This window comes from Polypterus senegalus, chromosome 4, assembly GCF_016835505.1.
Source record: "Polypterus senegalus isolate Bchr_013 chromosome 4, ASM1683550v1, whole genome shotgun sequence".
NCBI lineage: Eukaryota > Metazoa > Chordata > Cladistia > Polypteriformes > Polypteridae > Polypterus > Polypterus senegalus.
The window spans coordinates 159,215,870-159,236,423 of record NC_053157.1 but is presented as its reverse complement, the minus strand read 5'-3'; the positions used below and the strand labels follow the sequence as shown (position 1 = coordinate 159,236,423).

At 34.4% G+C, this 20,554-nt stretch overlaps 1 protein-coding gene across 9 annotated transcripts in view; it reads right to left on the bottom strand.

Annotated features, from left to right (window-relative positions):
- The window catches only part of slit2 (slit homolog 2 (Drosophila)), a 273,310-nt gene that overhangs the window by 19,618 nt on the left and 233,138 nt on the right, over positions 1 to 20,554 (bottom strand). For 5 of the 9 annotated variants that reach the window (XM_039751559.1, XM_039751561.1, XM_039751560.1 and 2 more), the window contains 4 exons: positions 14,554 to 14,693; positions 7,740 to 7,766; positions 4,373 to 4,466; positions 2,274 to 2,411 (listed from right to left, as the gene is read on the bottom strand). In XM_039751559.1, coding sequence (XP_039607493.1) covers positions 2,274 to 2,411; positions 4,373 to 4,466; positions 7,740 to 7,766; positions 14,554 to 14,693 — 399 coding nt within the window. The remainder of the gene's footprint in view (positions 1 to 2,273; positions 2,412 to 4,372; positions 4,467 to 7,739; positions 7,767 to 14,553; positions 14,694 to 20,554) is intronic. The other 4 variants (XM_039751562.1, XM_039751564.1, XM_039751563.1 and 1 more) reach the window with 1 other exon arrangement.

The window sequence follows — 20,554 nt, the reverse complement described above, 5'->3', positions numbered from 1 at the left end:
GGTCTCACTAGTGCACTATATAGCTGAAGCACAATGTGTATTCACTTGTACCATACGTATAGTGCTATATACCCTATTAGCCTCCCTAATGGCTTCTGTATACTGCCTGGATGACAGTGATGAGTGCACTATGACTTCTAGGTCCTTCTCATTAGGTGCACTTTCAAATAACAAAAATCCTATTGTGTATTCAAATATAACACTTTTACTTCCATCATGCAATATCTTACATTTACTTATATTAAAACTTCACCAGCTACAAATCTGCCCACACCTCTTTTTCTGTCAAAGTCCCTTTCCTGTTTTGCCTATTCTTCCTAGAAATAGTATAATCATATATATTATAATCATTCCCATCTCTTTGATTTAGCTAGGTTTTTAAGCTACATGCAAATCCAACTCACTTGTTTTATTTTTATTACTCATAGCATTAATACAAGTGATTTTTAAGGTATTACTAATTTGACTTTGGCTTTCTAACATTGGACTAAAGATTTCCATATTGCCTTGTGCATATGTTTTTACACTACTGTTTGTTTCTTTTTGTAAAGGCATAAATCTGGCTGGTCCTAAATTCCTGGCCCTCATTCCCTAACTTTCACACACCCTAGTCTAAACAATCCCTACCTAATCTTCTTATATGCCTCCCCAGTACACTGGTTCCCTCTGGTTCAAATATAACCCCTCATTACAGAAAAACGTTAGAAGGAGTCTTAGTGGCTCAATGTTACACACCTATGACCTTCTATCATACACCAAGATGTGAAAAATATAATAAACCTTCTAATTTCTTCAGTCTTTCCTGGACTGGCATGTGACACAGGCAGAACTTCAGAGAAGGCCACATTGTCAGTTCTGCTTCTTTACATTTAAAGTTGACTTTAAATTTAGCTTGCAGAATTGACAGCCTGCCCTAACCTAAGTCACTTGTATCAACACAGACAATGACATTTGGATCTACCACTTCTTTGGCCAGGAGGATATCCATTCATCCAGGGAGGTCTCCACCCCATGTACTCGGAAGACAACACACCATACAAAACTCTTTTATCTCTGGAGTAAACATGCATCACTAAACTCCAAATGACTGAATCACCCCCTACCAGTACCTGTCTCTTTCTGGAACCTGGTTTTGAGGTGAAGCTTTGGGTCTCTCCATACCTGCCTACCACCTCAGAGCTATTAGAGTCACTATCTAATCTTATTAATGTCCTACGAATAGTTGGACACCTCCAACTCTGGAGTTGATGTCCCTGGACAGTGTGAGCCCTTTAGTTTGCACTTATGTCTGACTGTGACCCATCTATCTCTGTTTCTACCTCTGCGGTCTGGAGTCTCTTTTTATACCATCTTGGGAGTTCACACTATCTCCCTAAAAGAGACCACGGTAAGATCCACCAATTCTCTACTGTAACTCAGGTTATTTACCTCCTCCTCAAATTCCATGAACCTGAGCTTGAGGTGCTGTATCAGCTGGCATCTTCTACAGATGTAGGCCTCTTAAAGGTAGGCCTTGAACATGCCAACCTTCAAAAGGTCCAGCATCAAACAGACTTGGCTTTGTATTGGAGCCATTATTACAATTCGGATTATTTCTCAATCTAAGAGGTATCACCCGTTGCATTATTTAAATTTAACGATTTAAACAAAGAAATGAGTTTAAAAGAATGACTATAGTTACTTAACATCTGCTAGTCTCTTAAGCTCCCATAATATACTCACTCCTTGCAAGCCTGCTGTATATCTTCGTTAGTAGCTACTTATCTTTCCCTTTCTCCTGCTTGCTTCTGTATGTGATTGTTTTTTACTAGTGCTAATCTTTTTTGGTATCAGCCCTATGTGCTACTTTACCTAGTAACCCTTTTTATACTATAATTACTTCTCACTAAGGAAGCAAGTATACATTTACTATTAGCAGAAACAATGCTGGTTATTTCCTTACTGTCCTATCAGTTTTTACAACTGCTGCATGATTTCTAACCTGTGCTGTTGCAGTGCTCTATGCTTGGCTGCCCTCACTCAGCTAGCTTTATGCCAAGGCAGAGAAAAAAATGGTTCAAAACCCTTCTAAATGTTAAAAATCCCTGCATGACCCCTTACTGGCAAACAAAAACAAAACTCTTTTAGGAGCAAATGTTACATTTTAAATAACTCCTACACAGATGTAACACACAACACTCAGCACTTTGTCATCACAAAGCAAGGATGATGTCAATATCAATCAGATGGTACTCTATATTTCAGATTGTAATTGTACAAAAATGAAGGCCTACCTGTATCCTTCAGGACATACACACGTATATCCATTTATTGCATCAATACACTGTGCTCCATTTTTGCATTTATTTTCATTGCAGTCATCATAGTCAACATCACATTTCTCACCAACATAACCTGGTGTGCACTCACATCTAAAATGAGAAAGTGAAATGTGATATGTATAAAATACTAAAATTGATGGAAAGCTTTTCTTCAAGACAACTGTAACTTCCTTTAAGCATTTTTCTCATATTTATCTGTAGGGCCTCCTTCACACTGTGCACAGCACTTATTACTCTGACATTATTAAATTAAAAGCAACTTGCATGGAACATTTTATAATACCACTATATTATTAGCAGCCTCTAATTATAGTCATTAAAAGTGAGGAGTAAATTCCCTATTAATTAAAGAAGCGTGTATTCCTCCAGCAATTAACTAATTCATCAGGAATGCTGTAATATTTCCTGTAAAGTAAATTATACATGAAAATAGCTCAACAAGTTTATTATTAATATTTTTAAAAGTATGCTCTAAGGTTTTTCTTGTGATTTGTAATACAGCAATAGGATTTCACAACAATTAAAAAAGACTATGACTATAAAGAAGGTTAACAAAGTCCAAATACACTGTATTGCTTGATCTAATTTAAAAAAGGATTACAGTAAGCAGACATGTTCTTTTTTAATATTTACAAAGCATTTAAGGTTTCTAAAATAGAATCTATTTTGCATTCAAGCACACAAATACAGTACAAATAGCATTTTTCACAAATGTCAAACAGCATTTTTGTCCATTTCATCCTAATGTCTATTAATTATGTCCAGGCAACATAATCTAATCTCCTCTCCTCTGATCAAGAATAAGCTATACGGTAGATAAAAATCAGCTGTGTAACATCAGTAAAGCATTGTTCACTATGGCACCAAACACCCATCATGTTAAAAGTACCAGTCTCAAAGCAATGCTAATTTATTCCTCCAGTCTTTCATTTAGTCCTTTTTGGCAGTAGCACGTATACAAAGCTTGGGTATATTCGAAGGAACCTGAATCTAGTAAGTAGTATGCTTATAACGAACTCCTTAAACTTACTGGTAAGATTATTAGGTATCTCCTGGTCCACTTCAGTAGAACAATAAGAAATTTCAAGATTCATTCTATTGTTGGTAACAACTGGACTATCATTCAGGATAATCCTTACATTTTTATTTGTTAAAGTGTGCATCTGCAGCATGTATCACAATAGCATGCCACAATTCTGGCAAACACTTGTCAAGAAAAAGTGAAATAAATGAGCTAAACATTTGGTTTGGGTAGAAGAGGCAAGCTCCACAAACAGCTTCTTTAGAGGTAGTTGAGGACTTACCTCCTAACATCAATTTCTATATCACGGTTCAAAAACAAAGCTGGAACAGTGCCCTATAATGCTTGGTCAGCAACTTTGAGAAGAACTGGCAGTGCAGACTGGGACACACAAGAGCCTTTACACTAAATCAAAGTATACTGGAGAAAACCCACACAGACATAGAGGTAATGTGCAAATTTCCTGTGCTGAAGCAATAAATATAACTCACAATTACAGAATACATGTAATGTTCAGAAACTAGTAAGATTTTTAAAGGCAAATAAGGAAAGTAATGCAAAACAGAAAATGTTCAAAATGATGAGACTGAAAAGTGCAGAAACAGTAGCATGATTAAAATCAAGATCAGAAGGACAAAACAAAAGTCATGGACCCAAGAGATTAATCCAGAAAACAAATATTCCCATAAGGTTTAGCAAAGTTTTTTCATTCACAGCTCAGATAAAAAACATGGCAAAGTGGGCTCCTGTTTAAACCTACTGCTGCAATTACCATCAGGTGACAAATTCGGACGCTCCCCCAATGACAGGAAAGGTTACCATGGCAACTGAAGCAATAACAGAATAAATGTACCAATTCAGCCATTTCAATAGTAAATATTACTGTTAGGGAATGATTACAATGATTACCATAGCAATCATGTTTCTGTGGTTTAATAAAATAAATCTGATAGTTTCTAAATGTGTAATACGTCCAACAATTAATAAGAAACATTTAAAACAAAGAGCATCATATGATCTTCCCACTTACTTGTATCCTTTAAGTGTCAGGATGCACTTGGAGTCATGTTCACAGGGGTTCAGTTCTGGGGCACAGAAATCTAGCTTTTCCTCACATAATTCACCTTTTGATAAAAAACAAAAAAATAATAAAAGAAATTACAATCAGACTGGCATAATGATACATTATTTTAAAAATAGACTAGAGGTATGTCAAAATAATGACTGTGTGCATACTGTATTTAGTGAAGTCTAGAAATAGGCCATTGTAAATGTAAACACTGGGATTTTTTTTGGCCAACAAAGGGCATCAATTTGGTTGTTATGATCATAACTCTCTTATTTGCTTCTCTCTGAGCAGGAGATGAACATACAGGACACATTTATCTTATTCAAAACTAGCTAATCTAACTCTGGCCAAGCAAACATCATAACAATATTTTAATATAACTTGACTCTGCCAGTATCTTTCAAGACAGCGTCAACACAAATAGCTTTGAAAACAGAGTCATAGTCTTCACTGCAACAAACTGTGTTGATAATGTTATTATTTCCACTTGATTTGAGGTAATTCTATTTCCCACTATTGGATTTAAAGTATGTTGCAAAAGGTGGTAAATTCTTTGAAATATTCCTTTAAAAGATGCAGTCTTAAACACAAATATAATGCTTAACAAAGCTGTAAAGATGCCACCTTAAACGGCTGAAAAATCTTAAGAAAGAACACTGTCATTTAAGTGTCTGTTTCTAAAGCATGCCAGATTTGTTTCCCAGGATGCCATACATTAATAAGAGACTTTTTGAAATTACATACAAGACTCTGAATCTCTAATGCTAGTCACACTTAGAAGTCCCTTAAGGGATTCACATGATGAATTATAAGTAGTTTCTCCCTCAACCATGTGCCAACTGAGTGAAAACATTGGAACCTGCACAGTCATGCAGGCAGCCAGCTGATGAATTAGCTAGGTCTGCGGTAACGTATGTTATCGTTTGTGACTTAACACAGAGAGAACACTGTTATGACAATAAGATTAAAATCAATGAGCAGCAACCAAGCTTAGTAGTGAAGGAGGTAAAATTTCAATATGTTTAAAGAATTTTATTTCATTTTAAAATATTTAAGGAGTAATGTGTACTAGCAATCACAAATAGCTATTTCACTTCTGGACAATGATAAGGAGGAACAAAGTAATTTGCCACTGGATGGTTCAGTGTGCTGCTCTATTGAAATATTCCTCAATGTGCACTGACATTTAAATTCAAATATAACATTTACTACATTTTTTTCTTTGTCCTAGTGCCCTTACAAGTTCAGCATAACTAGTCATACTTTTCTGTTCTTTGTTAAACATACTGTAGAGTATTCAGACACTGTATTGTTGCTGTCATAATTTCACGGCAAGTTCTTTAAAATCAACATGAATGTAAACTTTTTTTTTTCAAGTTAATCTGCACGTAATATTTATTTCAGTTACAACATTGTTATATTTTGGATGACTTAGTTTTACTTAACATGTTAGTATTGAGGACAATGAAAGATTAATTATAAAGGTCATCAAAGAATAAGAGCCACTTTATACAGTATATGTTACTATTAGTTGCAATAACTGGGTGCATTGTTTAATTTTAGAAACTCATTAATGTATACTAACAGGTATCTGTTTTTCTGTTGAATACACCACTTGCAAATTTAATATTTGGACAATAGTAGAAAAGTATTGAAAACACTAATAATGTAATTTACTAATTAGAAATTTCAAAAATTTAATGCAAGATTAAAAATGCATTTTTAACTTGAAACAAATGCAGATATACTTTTATACATGAAAAGATTATTAGAGCTTAGATTACAGATAGCACTTTATTATATTATGAAATCAGAAGCAAAATAGTAGGGAACAGAACTCAGAAGTAAAGAATTATAACTCTGAGTATGTTTGTTGTACATTTAAATGTCAGAAGTCCCATTTACAGCATTAGCTGTTATAGAATTAATATTATTGTTACATATCAGTCATATCTGAATAAATCAGTAGGGTCCTACTGACAATATGTGTACTTTTAGGAAGCTCATTATCAGTGAATTGAGGACAGATCACAGTACTCCTGCATATGAAGAGGATTTAAGAGTTTAGAACTACTGATTATAAACTTGATTAAAGATCTTGGACCGATGATCAGTAGTTTTACAAGATATCGTTATTAATGCATATTAAACAGGCTGTATGTTATGGTAAATATAAACAGCAAGGGACCTCAGGTGATCATTGATGAACTCTGAAATGATATGTATTCCAAGTACATTATTGCAATTAAACAATAATTGATCACATTTACAAAATGATATTTATTCATACTCAGGAAATCAATTAATAACATTTCAGCATTTTTTACAAGATTGCAATCAAACATCTTTATGTAAATTTACAAATATGTTAGTATCACTCATTAAACCACTGATATAAACCCACTTGCATAAGTAGGTACTTATGGTTCTTTGTATGGACATGAATAATACTGTTAGCTACTCAGTGGTGTGGCACAAACACACTGGTTGCTGCAGGGTACATGAAACTAGTAATTCTGAAATCAGTTCATGTGTTTCTTTCTTTGATTCAATGCTATAGACATATATCTGTTCATTTTGTTATTACAGAGGTTGGGATAGTTCTCTGTATTATCCACAGAGCCGGTGTAAAATCATCTGAAGAAGAGTTTATTTTGCTGGGGTGTACACTATGTTTAAATATAGTTTTTGTTTGCAAGGATGCATATATAAAATGCTACAAGAATTTATCTCTTATTTTAGACAATGTGGTATATAACAGACAATTTAAGCTAACTGCAAAATATTGCACTCCCATGCCTTCTTTGCAGTTATTTACTTACTGTGCTTTATACTTAGTTTTACCATTAAAAATTCTGATGCCTCTTTTCCTCTATTTTTTGTTATTAAAACCTATATCATCTGTAGTTAATGTAAAACTAGCTAGTCATCTTTCAAGGCTTACATATTTTTGCCATTTAAAAAGTTAGTTATATAAAGCAGAATATTAAGTAAAGATCAGGCAATGTCTGTTTGGAGACCATGACACATACTGCGACTAACATGGTAAATATTGACCCTGCTTTAGAAAAAATAAATCCATATACATACACACACATATTATATATATATATATATATATATATATATATATATATATATATATATATATATATATATATATATATATATAGATCCTTTACCCAAATTACATGGGTTACTTCTTATTGATCTTTAGTGAGCAGTGCCTATGGTGGACTCTGATGACCATGCTCTCTAGTAACAGAAACGATGCAGAGGCAGAAATAAAGAAAAAAAAATATATTAATATAAAATTATGGCAACTAACCTTTTTCCACCTCATTCTGATTAGCAGCTTGCAGTAACAAAGACAGAAGAGACGAAAACATTTTACATTGTAATATGAGCAATGCATGATAATGCGAGTGCAAAGCGATATAACAATTGACAAAAGCAGACATTTAAGCAAATTATAAGACATTGTACATTATCAAGAACATGCACCAAACAAGAAAAGCAAGGTCAGAAACCACCATATGCAACTTTTTAAATTTGTTTTATTTCTCCACTCACAGCAATAATCATGTACAAATGTTAAAATGCATAATAATAATAAATCCTAATTATAGTAAGGTCTCATATAAGGAAAGAGGTTTAAACAATGCTATGTGGCACAAATTTTTCAAGGAGATTAATTCTACAGTACAAGGGAAATGCAGCATATATCACAAAGGTAATGTGATGTCTGCCAAGGATTTTGAGAAATTTGAATCCTGTTTTTGTGTTACATATATACTGTATTGAGGGACTACAATTTTATCTGTCCTTCAAGTTCTATTATTGGTTACATGCTTGAATGTTGAAAATAGCTTGTTACTTTATTTATGGATTTGACAACATCATTGGAGTGCAGATTGCTGCCAAGCTTATACACCCATGGCTATTTATGAAATCATGCAATTTATTATTTCATTTCCACACGGTTACTTAGTAAATGACAAGCAATTTCAGCCAGTTTAAATTAATTTTAAAAATGCCATAAATCATGTGGCCAGAATTATTTTTGTCCATGCTGCTAGAATTGGATCAGTTGTAAATTACCATTTCAGTATTACAACTAATGAGGTGTCAAGTCATTATATCTAAGATATTCAACCAATATTTTCTAAACAACAGCACATTTAATAAATAATTTCTGAACTGGTTTCCTTAAGCTCATTTCAAGTTGCAGCATGTCAAATGCAGATATTTCTTCACCATCCTTGCTTATACACAAATGTGTGCATGTTTAATACAATCTAAGTTAAGGCTTACTACATAATTTGTTTACCAGTACAACTAAGAAACATGGTTGTCTGTTACCTATGTTTTTGAGATTTAAGTTAAAGCTTACAATATTTGAAGAGGTGGTACACAACAAAAGTAACTGAATCAAATATAATTGGCACAATGCCTTTCGAGATACTGTTCCAGTTTTAGAAAAGACTTACACCAGTAAGAAGAGCTTGTAGGACTCTCAATGACTTTTTTTGAAAACAGTGACACATGCAATCATGAGTGAGAAGTGGGGTATCTGCTAATCACCTCAGGAGATGGTGAAAAGCTTTGGAATGGTTGAATTTATATTGTATTCTTTGTGTTGGCAGAAGAAAAAAGGTAATTTTACTACAAGCTATCTTCTTAAAACAGTGAAATATTCCTTAACAGAGTTAAACACACAACACAAATAGAATGAAATACAATAAACTAAGAGAAGAGTAAGTAGTAAAATATATTATTTAAAATCAGGACATTTATAATTCATCCCTCTGTTAAAAGGCAAAGAAGATGCACTTTCTCCAGACAACAGAAGTGTAAATCTTGACTACTCTAAGATGCCATCCTGGAGGCTCTTTTCAGAATGTTGTGGGGGATGCAATTAGAATGGGTACTTAATCAGAACGCTGCTCAATTACTAGTTTGTGCAGTGGACTGGCAGCCATTAAAACATAATGTTGGATTGTATTTTACAGATAAAACATTAATTTAAATATTGTAGTTTTGCAAGTTTAATATTCAAATGTTCTTTATAAGTTATGTATACGACTACAGCTAGATATTACTGTAACAGTGTAGCTTTTTTTATGTGTTTTGATTGGATGTGCAAGGATGGCTTTATTTTAAAGAGATGGAAAACGAAAGAGAGCATTTAGTAAAAGTGATATCCTTCCCTTGATGTGCAAATCATCTTTGACAGAAAGCACATTATAAGGAATGTTATAACCATGTTATGTCCAAGTGTGTGGGAAATACAAAGTGTCCAGCAGAAAGAAGTGAGCTTTATAGTTAAACATCCCACCATGTTTGGCAAAAGACGTGCAATATGGACTGTGTATGGACATGTCAAGGTTTTGATATGTGTAATGCTTTATTAAAAAGTTACTTTAGAGCTTAGAGTGAGTTTGGGGATGCCACTACAGAGTGGCTATAGTCCTTCATTTTTTTCCACCTGATGGTATTTCTTCAGTTTTCCATTACTATCTTACTTTCTACCACTGTTTGTTTCACCTAGCTCCAATACCTTCACCACTAATTTACGATACTCCTCAACTTTTGACTTTTGACACTAGTACAAATATTGCCGGTTTTTCATACAGTTGTCTTTGCAACACCTCCCTTCTTTTGCATTATTGCTTATTTATAAACTTTTAACAATATTTTCAATATGTCAATATTTTAATCATGTAGTGTTTTACATTGTTAGATGCCATTCACATTTCATTTACATTTTATGCATATTTCAAGTATTAGTATATTTTCTACATTGATATTTCAAATGTCTATTTATTCCATTATTTAATTTGCATTGCTTCATGTTGATTTCTTATTTTAAATGGCTACACATTATTTTTCATAAAAAGAAAGTTGCTTTCAGGCATTGTTTCATTTAACTAGTGTAAGGTTCCATCTTATTACAAGGCTTCTTGCAAGTCTTCGAGAAACATATGAAATACCTTGGTGAGGGACTAGTGAGGTGAACATGAGTGAAACTCTCACTGACTGTTATCTAGAATCCAGCCCACTGTTATACTGTAATATATTTGAGCATAAGAGCACACAAATAATTTCAATAATTATGTCAAAAAGAAATTTAACATATACCATATTCAAAGGTGTTGGTTGTAGTGCTGCTATTCAGGGATCTTAATCTTTTATATGAATAATATATACTTAACGCTCTTTTATATTAGGATGTGCCTAAGACATAGGTGGACTTATGATGGTCCTTGGTAGCTTCAGTGAAAGTGGACTATTGCTTCATCAGGAGACATAAATCAAGCTGTTAAAGAAGCTCTTCACTGAATCAGATTCAACTCTAATTCAGCCATTCTTCTTGATAACTAAGAAATTACTAATGACGCAGTAGCTGATATTGTACTTTTTTGAACAGGTGTTAATACTTTTCACATTTATTTGCTTAGATAACAGTGAGAAGAATACAACGGGAATAAAGACCAGATTAAAACTGTCCCTAAGATTCTCTTTTATTTTGCATTCAGTACACAATGGATTGAATGTCCACTGGTTAACATGGCATAAAGGCTAATATCAGGTTAACTACATACAGTTTAACAGTAATTAAAATATATTGCATCAGAAACATGGAAAGCTTTTGAAAGTCAACATTTCACTCTTCTTGATGATACCCAATGGTAAAAGTCCACACCCTTCTGTAATGTGTAATATTACTATTCCTTAATTTCTTTTAAAGGGAAAAAAGTAGTAACACAGTTAAATATATTAAATATTGATTGTGATTTGTATTCTAGCTACACATTTACCTGAGAAAAACATGAAATGTCATATTAAATAAGCTGATAGCTTAACATAGTAAAGGTATGTGTCTTATATGAAAAAGTGCACGCAGCAGTGACCATGCAGACTTTGAAACATGAAATATTTCTTATTTCTTGTGTTCATTATATCTTATTCTTCATTATTTTCACATTTCCTATGTTATTTTAACAAGTCATATGTTCTTCTGTTCAGTGCTTACAATATATAACTATAAGTAATACCTTTTGATATCATCTATTGTTATATTCAAATTGAAGTGTATTTTGATTTGACTTGATTGTTAAGTATTAAATAAGCATTAAGCGTGTCCTGAAAATGATGACTCTTAGAGATTAATGAGCAACATTGTGATACATGTGCGTAATGTACAAGATACTTTTTTGTGCATTTCCCAAAACCCCTTTAATTGGCCACTATATAGGTAAGTATATAGCACTACTTTGTTAAGTGTGTCCCTAAAATTGCATACAGTAATACATCATAAGTGGACTGAAAGACAATTGATTGACTCTACTTTCACTATATATACTGACATTTTTGTCAATTTATTGTGGGTTCGGTAGAAAGAAATAAAGTTGTGAAAAGTAACATTAGATAAACATGACATCATAATTTAAAAATAATAATAATACAAATAATACATTTTATATATATATATATATATATATATACTGTGTATATATATATATATATATATATATATATATATATATATATATATACACACACACATATATATATATAGTGGCTTTCCCATGCTCAAGGTGCTAATAACTAAGACAAAGCATATAATTTGACACAAAATTGGGCACATGTAGTTTCTAAGACAAACATAAAAGAAACGACTAACACATGGCATTAACAAAAACACATTTCTAGAGAAGAATTTGTTTTCTGGGGTGAAAACAGAGTTTTACTATTGACTAATGGGTGAGATAGTCCTTTCAGCAGTAAGAGGAAATACAAGTGGGATGAAATAGTGTAGGGAAGAAGTACTAGCACATCACAACCTAACTTTACTCTCTTTAGACACATGGACATTACACGGATAGAATGATGGAAATTTGCAAATTGATTGTGTATATATTTAATTTTTATAATTGGTTATTATTCCACAATTCTTAAATAAAGATGTGTAAATAAATTCCATCGTATGTTAAAATTCCCACACTCTTTAAGACTGTGCATGATGTGTTCATTTCTCAAAAAATTCGTATATGGAATACCTAAGTAATAAGCAAATTAAAATGCAAATCAATTATGAAAAAATATATAATTGTGTTACAACAGTAGTGATGATGGTCTGACCAGCCTGGTATATACCCTCTGATATAAGTTCAGGAATTTTTTCACATTTTCAATCTTTATCCCTTCCTTCATTTTTTATTAGGCAGGGGAGGTACTGCAGTATTGCACATAGTACTATCACAAAGCATCAAGTGGAAATCTGATGCCACTGGGCATATTTATCAATATACTTATATTATGTTCCACCATGTTGTGAGTTTGCTGATGTAGTGCAATTGCTGTCTTGGGGTCAGTTACAAGTGGAAATGGATATACACAAATCCACTTTCACTCAGTAGGCATCCATCACTAAACCTGCCTTTTTGCCTTCAGGCTGAATTGGCTGTGATAAAGGCATTGTGGGTACTCCCAAACCTTAATATCTATTAAGTCTTTTGTGACTGAAAATCAACTGTATGTTCAGAGCTGAGCACTAGGCTTCAAGAGACTGGGAGCACGAGTGGGCAAGAGGTACGATAACAAGATTTAACTTAAGTAATGTGTCATGAAGGTATGAGTTGTTTCTCTTGGTTGGAGTGGCACACAATTCAATTGGTGTTCCGCTGAGTTGTTTTTCTTTATTGTAGCCATACTTTCCATTCTTTCTTTCTACTTCTATCAATAACTAATTGCGATATAGAAAATGTCACTGCCAAAGTAAAGATAGTTGCAACCTTAGAATACTTATTCTTTAATATATTTAAAGAAAACACTGTGAAAACATTACAAATTTGTATTTATAAGAACAAATTTATTTCTAGCAATAGTCTAAATTATATAAATGAACTTAAACATGTATCTATATAAGCAAAGAAATGAAATACTGGATTTCATTATGAGAATAATATATATCATCAAGCTATACATCACAATATTGATCAGAGTTTCTGAATTACCATGATATAAATGTAATGCGCTCTGCCTGGTGACCACTACCTGTCACTACACTTGGCTAATTTATACTACTGCTTTGTGCCTATGTCGTTACTATGCCATTGCTTGCCTCAAAAATGTGACTATGCAGACCCCTACAATTTTGATTGGTCAATTTCGTAACTACATATATCCTGAAACATGTTTCTGTTTGTCTTCCGGTTTGGAAGTCGGCAAATATCTGAAAAAATGGAAAAATTTGAGGGACAAATGCATTTGCCTATGGAAGAAAATGTGTAGTAAGAGATACTGATACTGAAGAGTAAAAACTGCCTGCATTTTAATGGATCATTTGCTTTTCTTGTGTGTTACAAACACCACCAACTAATATTCAGGCATGTACCTGCAGTGTGGAGTGGTGCACAAGTATAAACTGCTTTTGAAGGCATAACTTACTGTGTAGCCTCTGTGTATAACTACGATGTAGGGATGTAGGCTCAACACAGAAGTATAAATCAGTCTTTACCCAGATAAGAACTTCTTAACAATTAACAAGTGTGTCGGAGAGAAACTGATTATGAGGGATTTAATGTGCTAGTTTAGTTTAATAATTTACTTTATGTAAATTTACAATTATTGCTAATTAAGTACATTTCAAGAAACTGTTAATTGGATTAAGTAGGTTTTGGAAATTGATGGATGGAAGAATGGATGTGTTGTTGAAAATAGTGTATTTAATATAAAATATTGAGAATGGAAAACTACTAATAATTTCAAAGTGTTTATCATTTGTATTTTTTATTTAAAAAGTGTACTTATTTATAACAGTATGTTAAATACTATGTGCTATTTCTTTCAAAATAATATAATAGTGTCACATGTCTTTCTTCACTCAACACCTTTAATTTGAAAGTTTGCTTAATTCATGCAGTCTGATTATTCATCCATCCATTATCCAACCCGCTATATCCTAACTACAGGGTCACGGGGGTTTGCTGGGGCCAATCCCACCCAACACAGGGCGCAATGCAGGAAACAAACCTCGGGCAGGACTTCAGCCCACCGCAGCAGTGTGATTATAAATCTAAAAAATAACAAAAAAAGGAGTTTTATTTTTTTATTAACGAATAAAGACAATGACTCACCTGTATATTCAGGTGGACACTGGCATGTATAGTTATTGATTCCATCTACACAAGTAGAATTGTTTTCACAATCATTGTCCTCACAATCATCAATGTTAATCTGACACGATTCACCTTCAAACCCATCTGCACAAGTACACCTGAAAAAATAAACACAAGAAATATTAGACTACCTTCTTTCTCTTTTAGTACACCACCGCTCTACTATAAGTTAGACTAAAAAGAAAATTTGTATGATTATATGTCATTTAACCCTTTTTGTTCCCTATTTCAAAACATTTTAAGTGAAATAATACATCACAAAATCATAAATACTACAAAAATACTATGCATCTTTAAAAGTATTAGCACTGAATTAATAGGAGGCCAACCAATACAGTATGTGAATTCTGTTAGTAAAACTGCCAAAAGGTAATTCTATATGTGTTTATAAATTATTAAGCTAAAGACTCTCCAGAACAAAGCTGCAAAAGTTTTAATCCTCTCTTTCGCTGCCTAGTCAGAAGCACCAAAAATGAATTGCCCAGTGCAATGTTTGGTGAATGCCTCAGTATTTAATATCACGGTCACAAATAGCATTACTCTACCTCATTTCACACCAATGGCATTAATATAATATACATTGTATATACATGTATACATTGATAAACCCACTTAATCCAATTCTGGAAAGTATGAGGGGAAGACAATAACAATATCATTGTGTACAAGGCAGAAAATGAACCTACATGGGGAACCAGACTGTCACAGAGCCCAGTCATTAACAAACATACTCAAAAAGGAACGATTTATAATTGATTATTAAACTAATATGTGTTTACCATACATTAATAGTAGTAAATACGACTCTTCAAGAAGATCATATGATTTTAGACAAGTACACTATAGTTGGAACATTTTGGTTAAAATATTTGCGTACCTCTCAGATAGCCTTGGATCTAAAATTATTCCAAATCTAATAGAAATGTTTGGAATAACATAAGATGGGACACTTAGGCAATTAAAAATCTAAAGTGTGACATCTTACACTACATTGGTTGCACAACAACTCATTTTACATAACTGGAAGAATCTTAACCCACCATAATTCAATGGTAAAGTATTGTCTTATATTGCCTAAACTGGAAAAAAAGTCTCTGTGTGAAGCAGAATTCAATACATTTTTCATAATCAGAGAATAAATTATTAATACTATTCCAAAATAGACACCCCATGTGTCAGTTAAACATTTTATGATATTCTGACATAAAGTTGTGCTCATAAGTTTACATACCCTGGCAGAATTTGTAAGAAAAGATGACTGATCAAGCAAAAGACATTTCATTTACATTTAATGGAATCCAACTTAAACTATAAGGCATCACAGAATAGCAAAACCATTAAACAAAATATGGAAAATAATGACATGGTCCCTGTTAAAAAGTTTACATACCCTTAGTTCTAAATGCTGTTTATTGTCCCCTTTAGTATTAATGATTGCGTGCAGTCTTTGTGATAGTTGTGGATGAGGTCCTTGATTTTCTCAGGTGGAAGAGTTGCCCATTCTTCTTGGCAAAAAGCCTCCGGGTCCTGTAAATTCTTGGGTTGTCTTCCGTGAATTGCACATTTGAGATCTCCCCAAATTGGTTCGATGACAATGAGGTCAAGAGACTGTGATGGCCATTCCAGCACCTTCATTCTTCTCTGCTGTAGCCAATGAAGGGTCAACTTGGCCTTGTGTTTTCAATCACTATCATGTTAGAAGATCAACGTATGTCTAATACATACCTTCAGGACTGATGAATGTAAGTTGTCCTCCAGTATTTTCCGGTAGCATGCTGCATTCATCGTGCAATCACTTTTCACTAAGTTACCTGTGCCGCTGTAGCTCACAAACCCCCAGAACAACAAAGATTCAGCTCCATGGTTCACAGTAGGGATGGTGTACTTTTCGTTATGGGCCTTGTTGCATCCTCTCCAAACATAGCATTTATGATCATGGCCATGAAGTTCAATTTTGGTCTCATCACTCCAAAGGACTTTATTCTAGAAGTTTTGAGGCCTGTCAAGATGCTGTTTAGCATATTGTAAGGGGGCTGTTTTGTAGTGTTGGCACAACAAAAGTTTTTTTCTTCCAATTCCACTGTGCAGCCCATTTTTGTTCAAGTATTTACTGTGCATCTTGAAACAGCAACACCACTTGTTTTCAGAGAAGCCTTTATCTCAACTGACATGGTCTGTGGGTTTGATTGTAATAGTTGTGACTGAAATCTTGGTTGGTCTACCTGACCGTGACCTGGTAACAACAGGACCCCTTACTTTCCACTTTTTTAATCAAAGTTTGAACTGGTTACTGACAGGCATTTTCAGATCTCATTTTATATCTTTTTACTGATTTATACAAATCAAGCTTTTCTTGCAGGTCCTTTGACAGTTCTTTTGCTTTCCCTGTGGCCTGGTATCCAAAGTAAGTGCCATTCTGCATGAATTTAAATTGATGATTTATACACTGACATTGATTACAATCAAAGAGGTTACAGGTGTGGACACTCTCCCATAATCTGAACCTTTGTGTCTCAACTTGTGTTCATTTTATCAGCCCCAACATTCAAGGGTATGAAAACATTTGATCAGGCCCATTTGGGGGATTGCAGTTGTTAATGAACAGCTGGATGTGCAGTTTATGCACCATTTATGTCGCAAAACCAAACAATGGAATAATGGCAAACTAAAAGCTGCCCAGGAAAATATAAAAGGCTATGAACTGCACAAATTGAAATAGCTATACCTTCAGTTTTGAAACAAATGGCTTTGAGGAAAAAAAGACAATCATTTTCAAATTTAACACCATCAGGGAGTCCTCCTCAGCAAAGATTAAGGATCAAAATGCTGCCCCATTCTGATCAGTGTAATGTCTTGTGATCAATGCATACCTCTTTGCTGGCTTGTGCTGTATATCCTTAACTGAGAAAATCTTGAGCCAGAAGTGCAATGGGGTATTTAGAAAAAGAAAAAGGGGCATTCCTCATTTTAACGTTGAGAATAAATAGCTGTATCCTTCAAGCCCTATTGCTAAATTTCAAACTTCAGGTTGCACGTGTACATACAAACCAAAGGGTAAACTTCAAACACTGTAGGGCCAGTAAATCTAGCCCCATAGGCTTGTAGTATCCAACACAAAGACATTTTCATATATTACAAAATGAAATTTTTTTTAGATAGGGAATTACATTGAGCAAATAATATTGATTTGAAAAAAAATGCTTAAGAAGGCAAAGGAGTGTTTTTAAAAGTATTCCAATAATAACTTACTTAGCTTCTCACTAGCCCTTAATACAGAAGTGGCACAGTCTGTTTAACTATATTGAATTATTTTGACTGAACTGTGCTTTATTGTTTGAATCTTGTTTTCCTAATAATCATAAAACGTGACAATAACAGAATAAACAGCAGTACTAAATACACATAATTCAACAGGCTGGTAACCAATTATTATGTAACCTGCAATCTGTCTCCATTATTAAGCACACATACAATTATACCTTCTTTTCTTTTGTTCACTTATTATTATTTATTTGTATTAAAGCTTGCAACACCAAACTACCAGGAAAAAAAAAACTATAATGTATTTTATCCATCCCGCTATATCCTAACTACAGGGTCACGGGGGTCTGCTGGAGCCACTCCCAGCCAACACAGGGCACAAGGCAGGAAACAAACCCCAGGCAGGGCGCCAGCCCACCGCAGGGCACACACACCAAGCACACACTACGGACAATTTAGAATTGCCAATGCACCTAATCTGCATGTCTTTGGACTGTGGGAGGAAACCGGAGCACACCCACGCAGACATGGGGAGAAAATGCAAACTCCACGCAGGGAGGACCCGGGAAGTGAACCTGGGTCTCCTAACTGCGATGCAGAAGCGCTACCCACTGCGCCACTGTGTCGCCCAAAGTATTTTATTTTATAAAGAAATATTTTTGCTTTTTTAATTTCAAAATCATCAAAATGTGGTATTATATTGGTGATATACTGATCATTAGTTTCTTCATGGACAATGGACAGGAGCTGTTTGCATTCTGTGACTTATGTCACTATCTTTCATTTTTGTCCAATAAATATACTTTAAAGGGTACATCATAGTGCTGAGGCATTGAAATAATGCAATTAAGAGAAGCCAACAAAATATCCATTCTTTTGTCAGGTTATGAAAGACACCAGTGTTAAATAAGGTGCTCAGAATATAAATGGGGAAAGTAAACCACCTAAGTTTCTACTGTAATACAAATTTGATAATTATATATTATTGTAAATCAATTTCTGTATTTAAATCTATACTAATAAAAGGCAAAGCCCTCACTGACTCACTCACTCACTCATCACTAATTCTCCAACTTCCCGTGTAGGTAGAAGGCTGAAATTTGGCAGGCTTATTCCTTACAGCTTACTTACAAAAGTTAAGCAGGTTTCATTTTGAAATTCTACATGTAACGGTCATAATGGTCGATAACGGTCGACAACGTCCGCCATGTTGAACTTTCTTATTTATGGCCCCATCTTCACGAAATTTGGTAGGCGGCTTCCCTGCGCTAACCGAAACCGATGTACGTACTTATTTCGATGGTATGATGCCAATGTCGGCCGCCATATTGAACTTTCCAACGTCACAAATTCTCCAACTTCCCGTGTAGGTAGAAGGCTGAAATTTGGTACTTATTTCGGTGGTATGATGCCACTGTTCTTATTGAACTTTTCAACGGTCTTTGTTACTTATGGGCCCAACTTCAAGAAATTTGGTACGCGGTTTCCCAACGCTAACTGAATCCTACTTACTTACATATATACGTCCATAGCCTGCAGCTCGGTCACCGTGTGAGGCGGCGTTGGGTCCCCCATCCCAATGCCTCCCACGTTGTTGGCTGCCTGCCTATATAAGGCCATCCATCGCTCCAGTCTCTACATTACCTTCCTTGCTTCGCCACGGATTCACGTCTCCCTGCTGATAACTACAGCCTTTTTATTTAATCCACGGCTTCTCCGCTGTTTTATTGTTCATTTATTACGATTATAGTTATTGTGTAGGTATTTTAGACTTACTTTACATTGTTCAGGTACCTATTTCCTTTATCATTCCAACCGTACCCCCATTAACATGTCTATCGAGGTGATCACCATCGATCAAAGAACTTACCGAGTGGTTTCCATGCCTGGAGACGGCATCTACCTTTTCCATTCTCTTTGTTACATATTGCATATTGCCATATCAGGCTCACTCTTGATATCCGGAGGAACATTGTGTCTTATGTATTGAATGACTGGGACAGGTTCAAGGTGTGGACTGATGACGGTACAGGAGATTATTATTCTACACAGGAGCACTAGAAGAGTGAAATGCTTAAGCCCTTCACCTATGCATCTGCAATTGAGTTGATGGCTGTCGGTGAATTGTTCGGTTGTCGCTTTCAAGTGTACCGAAATGGCCAAATATTTTACACCTTTTGAAAACCACCAATGCCCCTTAAACATCTTAGATTGACAGGTGACGATTTCAGTAGTGGACACTTTGATGTTTATGAATGTTTAAACTCTCAAAAGCTGGATGTAAAGTTATCGATGAAACAGGTTGTATACTTACAACGCTTGACAGATGCCGAATGTCTCTTCAACACAAGTCCTACAAATACTGTTGTAATTGAAACAAACCATGAAACTCAATCTGATTATGACAGCAGATTTGAGATTTGAAACAAGATTACTGTTCACATGGCCAACTGTATGTTGCATGCTTAAGAGTAAGCTCAGAGCACAGCTTGGTCATATTACAACCGGAGGGCCGAACTCACAATGTGGTATACAAAGAGATCCTTAACAAATAATTATTGGTATATTTTCCCTTAGTTTAAAAAGGTTTAATTTTCTTCTTAATAAAAATTTTAAGGCAGTACTTCGCCGCTGCGAAGCGCGGGTATTTTGCTAGTTATTAATATATAAAAGAAAACAAATCAACTACCAGCTATAT